Source organism: Agrilus planipennis, unplaced genomic scaffold (assembly GCF_000699045.2).
Source record: "Agrilus planipennis isolate EAB-ADULT unplaced genomic scaffold, Apla_2.0 scaffold172, whole genome shotgun sequence".
Classification (NCBI taxonomy): Eukaryota; Metazoa; Arthropoda; class Insecta; order Coleoptera; family Buprestidae; genus Agrilus; species Agrilus planipennis.
In genome coordinates, this window is record NW_020438999.1 from 657983 (window position 1) to 673186 (window position 15204).

The 15204-nt window shown below is 36.0% G+C and overlaps 2 protein-coding genes across 2 annotated transcripts in view; both read right to left on the bottom strand.

The window, feature by feature from the left end:
* Positions 1-511: 511 nt before the first annotated feature.
* Positions 512-2687, bottom strand: LOC108737862 (developmentally-regulated GTP-binding protein 2). The gene is made up of 5 exons (XM_018470994.2): positions 2336-2687; positions 2096-2258; positions 1885-2036; positions 1564-1829; positions 512-923 (listed from the first exon to the last, which is right to left on the bottom strand). Exons 1-5 carry the CDS (start codon positions 2555-2557, stop codon positions 635-637), a joined length of 1092 nt encoding a protein of 363 aa, XP_018326496.1. The 5' UTR covers positions 2558-2687; the 3' UTR covers positions 512-634.
* Positions 2688-5358: 2671 nt separating this feature from the next.
* Positions 5359-15204, bottom strand: part of LOC108737850 (substance-K receptor) — an 11458-nt gene continuing 1612 nt past the window's right edge. The window contains exons 4-6 of the mRNA XM_018470978.1: positions 13668-13811; positions 8840-9028; positions 5359-5589 (exon numbers count right to left, since the gene is read on the bottom strand). Of these exons, the coding sequence (XP_018326480.1) occupies positions 5359-5589; positions 8840-9028; positions 13668-13811 (564 nt within the window). The remainder of the gene's footprint in view (positions 5590-8839; positions 9029-13667; positions 13812-15204) is intronic.

Genomic DNA, 15204 nt, shown 5'->3' on the forward strand with positions numbered 1-15204 from the left:
ATTACAATCTTGTAATGCAATTATACAAATATTGGAAAACCCTATTCTAAAGTTATTACTTTATTTGATAAATTGATATATTGTTATACTTACTTTTTATTATTTAAATAAACTTTTACATGCATACAAGACGAATGTTGAAGTACAATATTTGTTTAAGTTAAGCATTGAATAATGAACATGCATCAACTATGACTTAATTGCTTATTGAATATATTATATATCATTCACATCACCTAGTCACTACATTTTGTTATTGCAGTTATTTCTTTAGTGCAATAATAATGTCTTTAAGTCTTTAATTTATAATAACAGTTTTAGTTATACGCTTTTGAATTTTTTTCTCATAATTTTTGTGCATCATCATTCTTACAGTAAATGTTACGCGCTTATGCTTTTTACGATTTCAGTGCTAGGCCAGTATTTTTTTTTGTACCTTACAATTGTATGATAGGTGTCATTTGCATGATGTACTTTTACTACTGTTACCATTATAATAAAAAACCTGATATTTATGTTTTAAAATACATTTCATTTAAAAATTTTCCTTTATTGAAATATAAAGCAGTAAGAATAATCAAGTTAACATACACAGAAGCAGATGGTGTATCAAATTAATATATTTGTAACAATATTATTTTTTTACAACTTGAATAACATCTTCATCATGCATGATGTGTGATATACCAACTCTTTGGGGTGAATATTTAGTACTAGTACCCCAAACGAGAGCGTATTTAAAAGCCTGAACTAAGTTTCGATGAATGGCATGGCACACATGCTCAACACTAACACCTTTTCTCAAAATTAACCCATCAGCAAAATCAGGAGGTTGACCAGGCTTCTTTGTGTAGACTCGTATTAAAGATAAATATTCCCATAACACTTCTAGTAAATAGTCCAGATTTAATTTCATGTTACAACTGAAACAATGGTAAAAGTGAGAAAATTAAAAATCAAATCATGTAATTTTCATAAAATTTCATTATTTTACATATATCACCATTTTGTGGCTTCTGCAGATGTTACTGTTAAGTAAATTTTATGGAAATTATAATTTAAAATAATTTCCACAGAGTAAAGGTAGATTCAATTAATTTTATAAAAATTTTGAAGACATTTATTAATTTTGCTAATATGACGAAACTGTAATTTTTATTTATATATTTGGGTCCGCATTTTTAGCATTCAGCGTGATTTAGTGAATTTGCGGATATTCTTTTTGAGACAAGTCGAAGAACTAAACGCTATTAAAAAACATTACATGTAACTAAACTGCCATTATATGAAAAATTCCCTTTAAAATGATTTTTGAAATTTCCTTCAATGAGAAAGAAAATTATTCACACTTCAATGCTACATACTTAATAGATGTAAGTATATTAGTAAAACTATATTATTGACAAATTTCATAGTGAATTTAAACATTCAAATGTATTGAAACAATTTAATCTGCTCTTGTTACCAATATCAAGTTTGTACTGCCTACACTTTGATAAAATTATGCATATTTTTTACTTGATAAAGATGCTTACATAGGTACGTATATAATGAAATACTCACCTCACAACTACACTGTGTGCTTGTCTTGCGATTCTATTAACTTCTTCGATAGAAATTTGATCGATTTTGTTGTAGACATAAAGACAAGGAAGATAAACACGATTTGCACATATTACATCGATCAGTTCATCAGCAGTACAGTCTTCTCTAAATAAAACTTCTGCATTGAAAATTTTATACTCATGAAGAATCATTTGAACTAGTTTTTCATCAATCTTAGTTAATGGACATGTTGAATTGAAAGAGATACCACCACCCTTTTTGATCTGCAAGTATTTTAGGTATTAGTAATAATACCTCAATTAATAGGTATTTTTTAACCTTGAAGTAAATATTTGGCTTTTGTTTATTTAACCTGATTCCCACACTTTCCAGTTCCTTTTCTAAAAGCTGCCTTTGCACATCTTGTTTGGTAGCATCAAGCATCATTAGAACTAAGTCGGCTGTTCTAGCAACAGCAATAACTTGCCTTCCTAAAGATATTGTTAATAAACATAAAATATGGAGCACATAGTAAGTTAGTGATAAAAACCTCTTCCTTTTCCTTGTGATGCACCTTCAATAATTCCAGGTAAATCTAATAGCTGAATATTAGCCCCATTGTATTCTATAACTCCAGGAATACATGTTAATGTTGTAAATTCGTAAGATGCAGCTTCGCTTTCAGTTTTTGTTAAGGTTGACAAAAGAGTAGACTGCAATGAGTTTGAAAAATGCAAGAAAATTTGTATGTTTCATTTAAGTACTTAAGTACATACTTATTATAACATACCTTTCCAACTGATGGAAAACCAATTAAAGCCACTCTGGCATCTCCACTTTTAAGAACATCAAAACCATCACCTTTTTCTGATTTTTTTGAGGGTTCCAGTAGCTGAGACCGATATTTTGCCAATTTTGCCTTTAATAAGCCAAGATGATACTCTGTAGCTTTATTTTTCTGAGTCCTTGAAATTTCTTTTTCTATTTCTGATATTTTATCTAAGATACCCATGATTGTGAGTTTTTAAATACTCATACCGTCTTTAAAAAATAATATTCACACTTGTTCACACTTTTTTAAATCATAGACAAGATTTTTAATTATTTTTGTTTTGGTGAAGATTCATAGGTTTATGACCATAGATATGCACACAGTACACCACAGAAATATCATATTCTGTGAGCATCTGAGAGCCATAAGCATTTGGATGTGTCTAGTGTACCACCAGTAGCCTTTTAATAAGAAAAGTATTCTGCTACTACTGGTAATTTAAGAAAAAAATGCTGTTCTACCGCAGGTTATTGGTTATTAGTCGATACCTAAGGCATGTCCATTAGTAAACGTCGATGTGTATAGTCGTTTTGACTAGTTCAGTTTAGTCAAGCTTAGGTTGGTATCTGAATATTGTAAACTGCTAATAATATTTGCGGGAAGTACAAAAATTCAAAAATGTGTTGCAGATGTTTTATGACATGCTTATAAAATAGTTAACAAACGAACGTTCAACAACAAAAGAAAATATTTTCACAATGACATTATAACTGTGTAAAAGTAGAGAAGTGTTTGAACGTGAAACAAAAAAATACATTGATTTATTGACAATATATATTGTAATAAATAAAGGAATCAAAAAGAGTTCCCAATTTTACTCAAAACGAAATAAATTTACTCATAGACATTAATAAAATATAAAAAAATGTTAGAATCCAAAAAAACGATGCGGTTACCTGACGAGAAAAAGAAAAGCCATGGATTGAAATAGCTTATGAATTTAATGCACGAGGTGGTTCTACTATACATACGCACTTGTGGTACAATAACTGTAGATTTATTGAGTTTGACTTTACGGAACAGTATCTTTTTTATGATATAAATTTCGAATAATAACAAAACATCTTTCCCAAAATTAGCTAATTTATTTAACGATTCGGAAGGCAACTATAGTTGTTGACCAGTCCTTCCAAATACCCAAAATTTTGAATTGTGTTTTTCTCGTGTCTCTAGCAGAAGCTTTTTTCACATCGATATCGGTTCTTTAATGAACGACACGCTATCCGTATGCATTTGGAAGCCTGCTTCGCCGATTCAATCCGTAAGGCTTGTGACAATGTTTCACATGAAGTCTTCTGACATGCTAGTCTAAGGACTTAAATTCTTGATGAGTTTCATTATTTCGTTGGTTATTGCTTTTCAGTTGCGTCTGATGTACTAGTTGTACATGTGTACTGCTGTAGCTCTTTTCCAGACGGTTGACATGTTAGTGGAAGTCATATTATTAAAACTCGAGCATTTCCTGGAGTATAACCAGTGCCTCTCCTCATAATGAAATTATCATTGGTGCTGCTTTTTCTGACCATGCGTTTACCTCTTTTACTGCTCCAAACTGCTTCCAGTAAACAGATCACGAGATCTTTCTTTCGTAAGTTGGTATAAGTGTAATTTTTGTTGTTGTTTTAGTTTTTCAATTTTTTGTTTTCTTTCATCCAATTTTACTTCCAGCTGGAAGCTCTTTCTTCTATTCTTTTTATCTTAATTTCCTCTTCTTCTTTTCCATCTTGTAATAATGGTTTTCCTTTTTTCTTTATTCTTATATTTATTGCTTCTTGTAGGTAGGTACATTCTTTATTTCGATTTTTCGAAATTAATTATTCGCGATTGGTAAAACGTTCAGAGCTTTAACCAAAGGGAAAATGCCGGGGAATGCTCCCCCTTCTAATATCTGCTCAGTTGCCTTTTTCAACTTGTGTATTAATTAAGAAATATGTTAAAAATAGACTTCATTCACAATTTTGCGTAAAAACGCATGTATTAGGTAAAACATCTTGAGAAACTCGAACAGCTAATATATGTTTTAAGCGCTCTTCCTGTCTTTTACATATCCTATATCGTCTCTCTTCTTCCTTTTCCTATTATTCACAACCCCTACATTCGTTCCCTGTGCTAAATCTTGCTATTACACTTAACCCCCTCCACTCTACTAAATACTTTGGCACCCATTCTCCCTCCTATTCCCTCCATATAACCCCCTTCATACCCACCATATATATAGATCTCTCTATTTTTCTTAAATCCTCTCTTATTATTTATTTGCATCTTTTTCTCATCAATTCACCTTTTTTCCTTTCCCTGAACCATTCCTTCTGCTGTTGATTTATTTTTAATATCTTTAAGCTCCCTCTCTTTCTCTATGATATCTACTTTTTATTCCTATTTACATTACCTTCTTTCTTCATATTTTTTTTCTTGTTTCCCTTTCTTGTAGCTTTCCAATTCCTTCTCATATTTACTACCCTTTTTATTGCTTCTTCCACATTTTCCCACATAATGTTTACCTTCTTATTACATAGATAGACCGGTGTTTATCTTTCTAAATTTAATACCCATTTTATTCATCCTTTGTGCAATACTTCTACTTGCCGTTTTGCTTCCCGTACCCAAATTTCCACTCCATAGAACACTATACTTCTCACAACCATCACCTTAAATAACATCATTCTTCTACCCCATACCATGCTTACATAACTTCTGACTCAAACCCCATAACCTTTCCAACGTTGCCTTCCCTTTAGCAATTTGATTCATATTATGTACTTCATCCCTGTTGTTATCACTAAAGCCATATCCTAAGTAAGTATACTTCCTCACCTTTTTATCTTTATCCCTTTCTTCCCCTCCCCTTCTTCTTCTCTTTTCTTTATTATGTCCTTTTGGGTAAAAAATAAGAGTAACTATTTTTACTGTTTTGTTTATTTGTTTATTATATCATACAAAGGTAGACTTATATATATATATATATATATATGTTAATTATACTATTGTTTTAATGTAGACTTATTGTTGTTGTCTACATTCTTTTTTGTTGTATCTCCACATTCATGTTTTTTGTTTGTCGTTAACGATCTGATGCATTTAAAAAGAAAGGTTTCCTTAAGGGCTTTCTTAAATTTGTCATTCATTAGTCCATATATAATCGGATTAATTGCTGCATTTAAACATATTAAATATTTTGATGTAAACCACATTACATAGAATGTACCACTGGCCTGCAATTTTTTTAGATTGTCAGTAACAAAATATGAAAGAAAGGATCCTTCAATGAATATTAAGTACACTAAAGAAATTGGCATAACAATTTAATAGAAAACCAGAAAACTACAGAGGAACTACATTAACTACAAAATACACGCAGAAATACTAAGAGATACTTTGGAAGATGCTCTAGAAGAAAATGAAAAGATGAGTGAGACGCGTTTAGGCTATCGAAGAAACAGAGCAACCACAGAATAAAACTACATTAAAAAAGCAGTATCTAAAGAAAATGTAAAAATGAATGAGATAAAAAAAAACTTTCGGGTGTTTCATTCCCACCAGCCAGTAATGCTGGTGGGCGGGCAGTCACTCTGGACTACGCCGGAAGGTAGGGCGGAAGGCCCTCTTCAGCCTGCTTTCAGGAATTGTGGGAATGGGTGGGTGGTTGAGGGAAAGTTGAGACGGACGAAATGAAGACAGAAGAGAATGAAAGATTATCTGTGGAATATTACTGCCCCAGAATTTGCCTATGTGATCCAAGGAAACCACAGAAATACTTGGACCAAGGCAGACGGACCCGGAATCGAACCGGCGTCCTCTCGAATGCTAAGCAATGGTTTAAACCTCTAGGCCATGCCGCTCGGTAATAAGATAAAGCAATTCCGTTCTTTATAAACACGGAGACGGCTTTTAATGAAAAGAAACATCACAAAGAACTGTTTAAACTGTTCGTTTCAAGAAGTTAGAGATATGCCCCTTCCCTTTATAAGGATGCCCCGTAGCATAATTTCAAATTCAATTATATTTGTCGAGCGAGAACTAAACAAAAGTGTACAGTACCATTTGCAAAATTATTTAAACTGCCTCGTTAAAATTTAAGAATATGCTTTATTTAAAAGCATATTTAGCCAAAAATAATAACAAGCTCTGTTCGTCCAAGCTTGTTCCAACTATTTCTGTCTTGCTCACGCCTAGTATCTATTCTTTCTATCTTCGCGCAGGATTTCTTCAAGGTCACAATTCTAACAAATTGAAATAGACTGTACCTCCATGTAAAGAGGAACTGAGAGAGCTAATAGGAAAAATGTGTCAGGTCGCAACTGTTATGGTAGAGACATAAGGTAAAAGTAAAAAAAGGAATAGGGTCAGACCACAGTAGACCAAGTAAAAGGAGAGTATCCACTTAGTATAGTACCATTTAACGTAGAAAACTTGAGGAATGTACGAGAAGGAGGATTAATTATTACCATTCGGATCTAAATATACAGATGATAAGTATACTCTTCATAGCAAACAATGAAAACCGATAAAAAAAGATTTATTAAACATAGAAGATTAGATTAGGATTGAATGTAGGGAACTCAAAAATATAAGAATGAAAAAAGCAGGAAGAAGGAGAAAAAGACTGATGTTACTTTTTGGAACATTAATAGAAACTATTCTCATGTACAGTGTAGGGAAATGGCAATGGTGAAGTGACGATAAAATATTCGAAAAGAAAGTGTAAATAATTTAGTAATGGGATACCAGAGAAAAGAATAGGCCGAAACATATTTTACTTATTTGAAACTATTCTATAAGGTATATAAGAAATTCATATTTGAAGGGGGAGACATCCTTTTAGAAATATATTTAGGCGCCGGGGGTGGAGATAAGAGAATGGTAATTGTGTATATGAGCTGATTTTCGACCGGAAATGGGGTGGTGGGGTGCAGGATGTCCTGGTAGAATACAAAAAAGTTCTTTGCTCAGGGGAATCAGAAAACCCGCACCTTGGTACATACTCCTTGGTATATAGCACTTCATATATGACAACCACAGAATTTCTACCTATAAGTGCTATGCACCAAGGACTAAGGTTTAGTTATGGTGGGATGGTTAAGTGTAATTGTCATGTCTAAAGTGTGCAATGAGTACATGCTATGAACAAATAGTTAAGTGCTATGTACTGAGGATGAATGCTAATATATCAAGGTTTGCCTATATATATGCTAATTGGTACACATCAAGGTTTAAGTTATTATTATTGTTATACGCAATACAGTGATACCTCGAGATACGAGTTTAATTCATTCCGTAACCTTGCTCGTATGTCAATTTGCTCGTATCTCAAAGCAATTTTTCCCATTGAAATTAACTGAAAAGCCATTAATCCGTTCCAACCCCAAAAATAATACCCCCAATTATTTTTGTTACGTTTTTTTGAATAAGACACATTCCCAAGACCTCTTTTATCTCACTTGTAGAGATAACCTCCTCCACCTCTGGCTCTTCCTCGAAACCAATTACTTGCAGAACCCCCGAATGCTGCTGCGACTGTAATTCTTGTAATTCCTCGGTCGTCAGTTCCTGAGAGTGCTCCTCGACGAGCTCGTTCACGTCTCTCTCATCTATCACAACGCCCATTGATTTTCCCAGAGACCCTCCACTGGCACCTCGGGTTCGAATCCTTCGAAGGTCCTTTCGGCTACAGACTCAGTCCACAGCTTCTTCCATGCAGAGGTCAAGGTTCTCGTTGTAATACTCAGCCAGCCCTGATCAATAATTCTGGGGTATATGACAATGTTAATGTGGTCCTTCCAATACTCTCGAAGGGTGAGGTTTGTGTTCTCTGTCACCTCAAAGCAGTGTCGGAACAGGTGCTTAGTGTACCTTTTTAAAATTAAAAATCACCTCTTCGAGGATGTCATCTTCGAGGTTCGGTGGGTGAGCAGGAGCATTGTCAAGGACGAGAAGGGCTTGTATGGGTAGATTGTTTTCCTGTAAATATTTATTAACAAAAAGGCCAAAAATCTTGTATCTGAAATGTCGTTTGTATTTCAAAACAAAATTTTGCTCGCTCGACAGCTCGTATCTCAAGTAACTCGTGTTAGGGCACTCGTATCTCGAGGTACCACTGTATACGTTTAGTTGATAGGTAGGTACTAAGTCTTATTTGTAGCTTGTGAATGAACAATTAGATGGGCTTTTATAGCTTGTTTTTTACTTTATTTTTAACAATTTTTATCTCCATCCGCCCCTCTTTATGACATAAAAAAGTGTTTCAAACACCTGTAGAATACATCCCAGTGTTTTCACAGAATGAATCATCCGTATTTTCACAATTTAAATAAATAAATAAATCAACTTTATTAAGCTTATAGTTTTCAGCAATATGAAGAGTCCCTAATTATATTTTAGACGCTCCCTGGTTCTTGTAAAAAGTATGGTTTCACTGTTGATTTTTTTCGCAAAGCAGTACAATATGAATGAGCTATTACTTACTTGATTTTGAACGCTACTGCTTCCTGAAAGTGTTCGCTGTTTCAACAGATAGTTCCTGTAGAATATAAGAGCTGTAAACGGCGTACGACAAATCATAAACGTCACCACAACGAAACATATCATTTTGGCAGCCGTCTTTTTGTATTTGATAGCATGTAAACTTTGTGATTTCATTTGATAACGATGTAACTGTAAAAAAATCACTTTAGACAAATTACATAATCTTGAAAATTCAAACAATATTACAATGTTGTTTGAGTTTTATTTTATATGAACAGCATTTCCAAAAACAGTAAATCAGTAAAATTTGTTTATTTTTGAAGTAAAACTTCGTATGCGGCGTTTGAGTTTGAGTAAAATGGTGAAAATATTAAATGTTACGAAAACAATTGCGTGTTAGAATATATTATGAATATATTCAATAAATAAACGAAGCATTATTGAAAAATAAACGCCATTTCACGAATTAAATTAATATTAAAATTTAAAATATATCTGTATTTGTATTGTAGGAACGCTCCGTATAGGATACAGTTCATAAACGTACGGCATGTGGGCAAGAGACTCTATTGTCACTGTCGATCAACCAAACTGAGTCAACCATCGAACTTGGACCAAACTGCTGGACGAACACTTTACATTTACCCCATGTAAATAGTTTGTAGAAATACTGTGTAAATACAATTAAATTAATCAGTCATACAAACAGATTGGTCTTCATCTGACTATTAGACTTGCAAATAGCCATAGTCATTTCATCATCCAGCTCCAAACTTGCAAACAGACTGGAGTCTGCATTTTTATTTGTTAGCGTTATGCACGCTACATTTGGTGACCCCGACGTCATGCTGCGCCATCCGATGAACACATAAGCTACAGCACCGTCTGTCTTCTACAATCTGTCACTGGGCTCCATACTGGTAATATCGTCGTTTCCTGCATCACCACCAACTTTGCGATTCCACACTGTACAATATCATCAGGCGTTCCAATGGGCTCCTTACCTTCCAAAGAAGAAATCATAATCACCCAGACTATCGCGGGAAATACAACTGTTGCCCCCCTCAACCGTGCTGAAACGCTCACCACCATTGTACAGAATTGTTCCGCAAGTAATGTCTCCTCTGGACCTTATACCGGGAGTATCGTCACAGCCTGCATCACCACATCAATAGATCAGTAGCCCAGGCCAACCAAATTAGAGACGTTTAGACATGTCAATTCGCGCTGCCGCCGTCTTGGCATCTGTGGACGGATTGGTTTCGATGCATCTGCGATCACTCCGAAAGCTACCAAATTTGGGCATGTACTTGATAATCTTGATCCCCGATATGCCGCAGAAGTACGTGACAGCATCGTGAACCCTCCGGAGAAAGATCCATACAGCACAATCAACGCAGCGCTCATTCGACGTCTTGGTGTTTCACAAGATGTACACATCAAGCAACTACTGGAACAAGAAGCACTCGGTGATCGCAAACCCTCTCAGTTCCTACGCCATCTGGATGACGTTGCAAACATGAGACAACGGATGTCAAGATCCTCCCAATCATGGTCAACAACAACAGGACAAACGGTCAGTGTTATTATTACCGGAGATTCAAAGACAAAGCTCTCAAGGGGGCCCCTCCATGTTCAATGCGGTCGGAAAACCGCAACGGACATCACTAGAGGCGACGAGTGATGTCCGCTCTGCGTAACGTCGTCTTTTCGTTACGGACATAGTTACACGCCTACAATTTCTGGTCGACACAGGTGCTGATATCTGCGTATATCCCAAGTCTCTAATACCTGGGCCACGTCAGAAATCACCATTCCCGCTACAAGCAGCAAATGGCACCATCATTTCGACCTACGGCTACATCAACCTGTCCCTCAACTTAGGCCTACGTAGAAATTTCCCACTGCGATTTATATTTGCGGATGTCAACAAACCAATAATTGGCCTCGATTTCTTGGCCCACTATGAATTGCTCGCAGATTTGAGAAACCACCGATAACATATTCGCCACATCCAGATACGACAACCTACTCAAGCAGTTTCCGTCACTACTGCGCTCCAACGGTTACTTCATGCACCCCAAGCATATAACGAGGCTTTACATAAACACTACTCCTGGTCGTCCTCCTGTAGCTTGCTCTGGACCAATTTGCATCAGCCAAAAGAGAGTTTGAGAAACTGGGCATCGCTTGCTCTTCCTCAAGTCCATGAGCATCGCCACTATACATAGTCCGAAGAAAGACGATGAGTGGCGACCCTGCAGAGATTATTGCTTATTCAACGCAAGAACTATTCTTGACAAATATCCTGCCCGAAATATTGGAGATTTTACGCAAGCCTTATCATCAAACAAAATAATATTCTCCACAAATGGCCTGATTCGAGCATACAACCAAATCCCGGTTGTTGACGAAGACATTCCGAAGACCTAAATAACAACTTCATTCGGTTTATTCGAATTTTCGTTTATGAATTTAGCCTTCGCAACGCGAGTGATACATTTCAACGATTTATAGATGAAGTATTACGCGGCATCAACTTTTGTTTTGACCACATTGACGATATCCTCGTCGCATCGGAATCTGCAACTCAGCACGAACAACATTTACAGTGTTCACGCGATTAAACTCATATGATGTGCTACTAAACAAACCAAAGTGTAAGTTCAGTGAAAAAGAAGTTTCTTTTCTAGGTTACTCTGTGTCAGCGAAAGGTACACGACCTTTACCTAGAGTTGCCATCCGTCCGTGTTTCCCCAGATTTGTCCTAGTTTAGAGGGCATCCGGGGAGCGTCCGGGGGGGGGGGTTCATTTGTAGTCCTGGTTTAAAAATTTAAAGTCTTGGGCCGCCCGCCACACACGTAAAAGAAATCTAACTGATTATTAAAACAATTTGTAACAAACTGTAATAAGATTCTGTTTTGTTAGGTACATTGAAAATGATGATAAAGAATGACTAAATTTAATTTTAAGGTCTGAAAATAAATAAAAGGGTGATTTATGACATTTTCAACTGTTTTTTGTTACACTGACTATGTTTAAAAAAACCTGTTGACATGTCCGGGTTCTGGACTCTAAAATCCGGAGTTTTCACGCGTCTTGCCCTGGTTTCCAAATTTTAGAGATGGCAACCCTACCTTTACCAGATAGAGTAACAACAATTATAAATTATCCAAAAGAGAGCACGGCAAAACAATTGCGACAATTTCTGCACATGTTAAACTTCTACAGGAAATTCCTACCAAACGCTGCCCACACTGACCCAGAATTGAACAAATTACTCCAAGGAAATTTAAAAGGCAACACACCCCTACGATGGAAAAAAAACGGCTGGCGACCCATTCGAATTGAGTAAGAAACAACTTGCTCAAACTAGTGTTCTACACCACCCCAATGGAACATTAGCTATATTTTGTGTTGCTTCCGACCACTGCTTGGACGCTGCGTTACAACAATACCACGATGGAAGTTGGGAGCTCACAGCATTCTTCTCTGGTAAACTCTTCAACGCAGAGACTAAATCCAGTGCTTTGGATTGAGAACTTCTAGCAATCTGTCGTGTAATTTAGCACTTTCGACTACATTAATTTCACGGATCACAAACCTCTTACCTTTTCCTTCCGTCAGAACCCTGACAAGTACTCCCCGAGACAGTCACGCCATTTAAATTTCATCAGCCAATTTTCAACAAACATACAACATATTTCGAGTAAGGACAACACCGTAGCAGACACTCTTTCACGTATTTCAGAAGTGTCAAGTCCCACTGATTACGAAGCCCTTGCAACTAAGCAAGAGTCCGATAAAAAACTTCAAACATAACTTAGTTCTAACAAGTTCCTAGTATTCAAACGTATCCATATACCGGGTACAAACAAAGCCATCATTTGTGACATCTCAATAGGAACAGTTAGACCATTCTTGATCCCATCATTTTACTTCGCTAAGTAAAAGTCATATTTCCGGAAAAGGTCCAAACTTAAAATTACCTTTTCTTTCATTTCCACAACCAGCACCAAGTGATGAAAAGAGTTTTTGCCTGCTTTTATATTGATATAACTTTCACCATTGACAGCCACTAGCTCTTCAATGGCAATACTTAGCTTTCATTTCGCTTACTTAAAAGCTTATTAAGCTTGGTCAATATTCTGAATTTTATAATTGTTCTGCTTGCTCTTGTATCCAGCAGAAATGAACTATTTCCTGTTTATGCATTTAATGAGAAAAAGGTTGTCAGTTCTAGTTTTTGTCTATGCAACTACGCATTGGACTTCCTGTTCCGGGATTGACCCTGAATGGTTTCCCATGCGCTCTTGTGTAGTCTCGTTCTTGCAGGCGCTTTTTACGTGGCCCAATAACTTCGCACAATTCCAACACCTTACTGGTTCGGTTCTTATTGAATTCACTTACCACTTGGCAAATAATCTCTTCAAGTATATCATCAGTTGGTCCATCCGGCTCATCCTGCAGCCCGCGCACTCTATTCCGAGAAGCCTGTCTAACGACATTCTACTCCGGCGATTAGGCTAATGTGCCGGCGAGAGCTCTTGGCCTTACTAGGCAAAATCGCTGTTGTTTGTCGTTATCCCTCCATCTATTGATGAACGAGTCGATTGTCAATTTTTCTTGGATATCGTCGAGCTTATTTAGGTAAGCTAGGTGGACTTACAAGCTTTGAGCTTTCCTTTGTCTTTTGACGACGGTTTGTACATCCTATATTTACTAAACTATCTTTGTGCATAAGAAGTTCTACTTCGATCGTGTTCTTCGCGAAATAAAAAAATACCATTTGGCATACTGAATGAGTAAAGAGTTTAAATTTACATACCTTTACATATATTGAGATATAACAGATGAGCATAATTAATAAAGGTAACCATACTAACATTGTAATTATGACATGCCAATAAATGTTCAATGCAACAGTATCTTCAGTGCAGTACTTTTCCAAGAAATTTTTCCATTGTCGTTCCTAATGACAAATTCGACTTAAATAAAATTAACTAAAAATCAGACCAATTACGATAGTATAATGTTAGCCTACGTTAGAAATTCAGTGCTTAGTCCTATGAAGACTATGTTTAGAGTGTGAATTTTGATTAATGTCAGCTGACGTCAATAAATCTAGTTAAACCCTCTACACGTTTTGTAATATTTTTAGATATTGATTCAAGTCGAACCAACTAGCCCACTAGGAATTGGGGATAGATACGGAGAGCGAAAATGTCCTATATTTTATTAAATTTGCTTATCGAGATAGTGTTCAAAAATTTACGTAAATGTAGACCTCGCTATATTCATTCTTGAAGGGCGAACTCATGAGTTGAAACGAAGGCGCCGGACAACGATGAAATGGACAAAAATGATTGCAAAAAACCTAACCCAAAATATTCGTCACAGTTTCGATAACCTAATTTAAAAAAAAATAGAGCACTTCAACCCTCTGTACCCCGGGTAACCCCTGTCCCTCATAGACTGTCGGTCTACTTAAAGAATATTCCTCTTCCTCTATCAGGGTGGAGATTGTGTTTATTTATACGTTGACACAAATCTACCCTCTTTATCCGTAAAATTTGTTCATATCCCGCCTTTTTATTTTGCGCTGTCGCGCCACTTCTTTCTCCTATGAGGGAGCACACGAATTTTATGATCAGAGTTTCAGAGTTTAAATGCAAATAAACTACTTTTATGATGAAGAAACACGAGTAATTGCACTTAGTAATATTTATTTACACTATTTACAATTACTACTATAAAAATGTATATGTACATAAGTCAGAAGGTCCTTTCGCTGATTTTTATGATTAAATGCTGAACTTGATGATTTTGATTCTGAATTGTCAGTTCTGATCTTAATTTAACTTCTGAATTGTGTCAGCGTATAAACACAATCTCCACCCTGATAGAGGTGAAGGTTGTAATTAACTAGTATTCTAATATTATTTGAAATACTTGTTTATAAATATAAGTATGTCTACAATTATTATTTGAGGATATTGTTACCGTCGCTATTGTTTACCTGCAAAGAGTCGATACACAAAATTTACCCCTACCTATCTCGAATGCAGTATTATGACGATTTAAATAAAAAAAAAATACTTTTGGATGTTTCATTCCCACCAGCCAGTAATGCTGGTGGGCGGACAGACCCTCCGAACTATGCCGGAAGGTAGGACAGAAGGCCCTCTTCAGCCGCCATTTAGGAATCGTGGGAATGGATGGGTGGTGGTTCGGGTGAGAAAGATGAGACGGACGAAATGAAGACAGAAGAGAATGAAAGATTATCTGTGGAATATTACTGCCTCAGCATTTGCCTAAGTGATCCAAGGAAACCCCCAAAAAAGGTCGTGGGGTACAGACGGACC

Excerpts from the sequence above, each read along its gene's own strand:
- LOC108737862 (XM_018470994.2), bottom strand. The coding sequence starts at position 2,557 with ATGGGTATCTTAGATAAAATATCAGAAATAGAAAAAGAAATTTCAAGG. Across the intron at positions 2,259-2,335 it reads GTTTTCCATCAGTTGGAAAG|TCTACTCTTTTGTCAACCTT; the intron begins GTATGTTATAAT and ends AACTCATTGCAG. Across the intron at positions 924-1,563 it reads GCACACAGTGTAGTTGTGAG|TTGTAACATGAAATTAAATC; the intron begins GTGAGTATTTCA and ends CCATTGTTTCAG.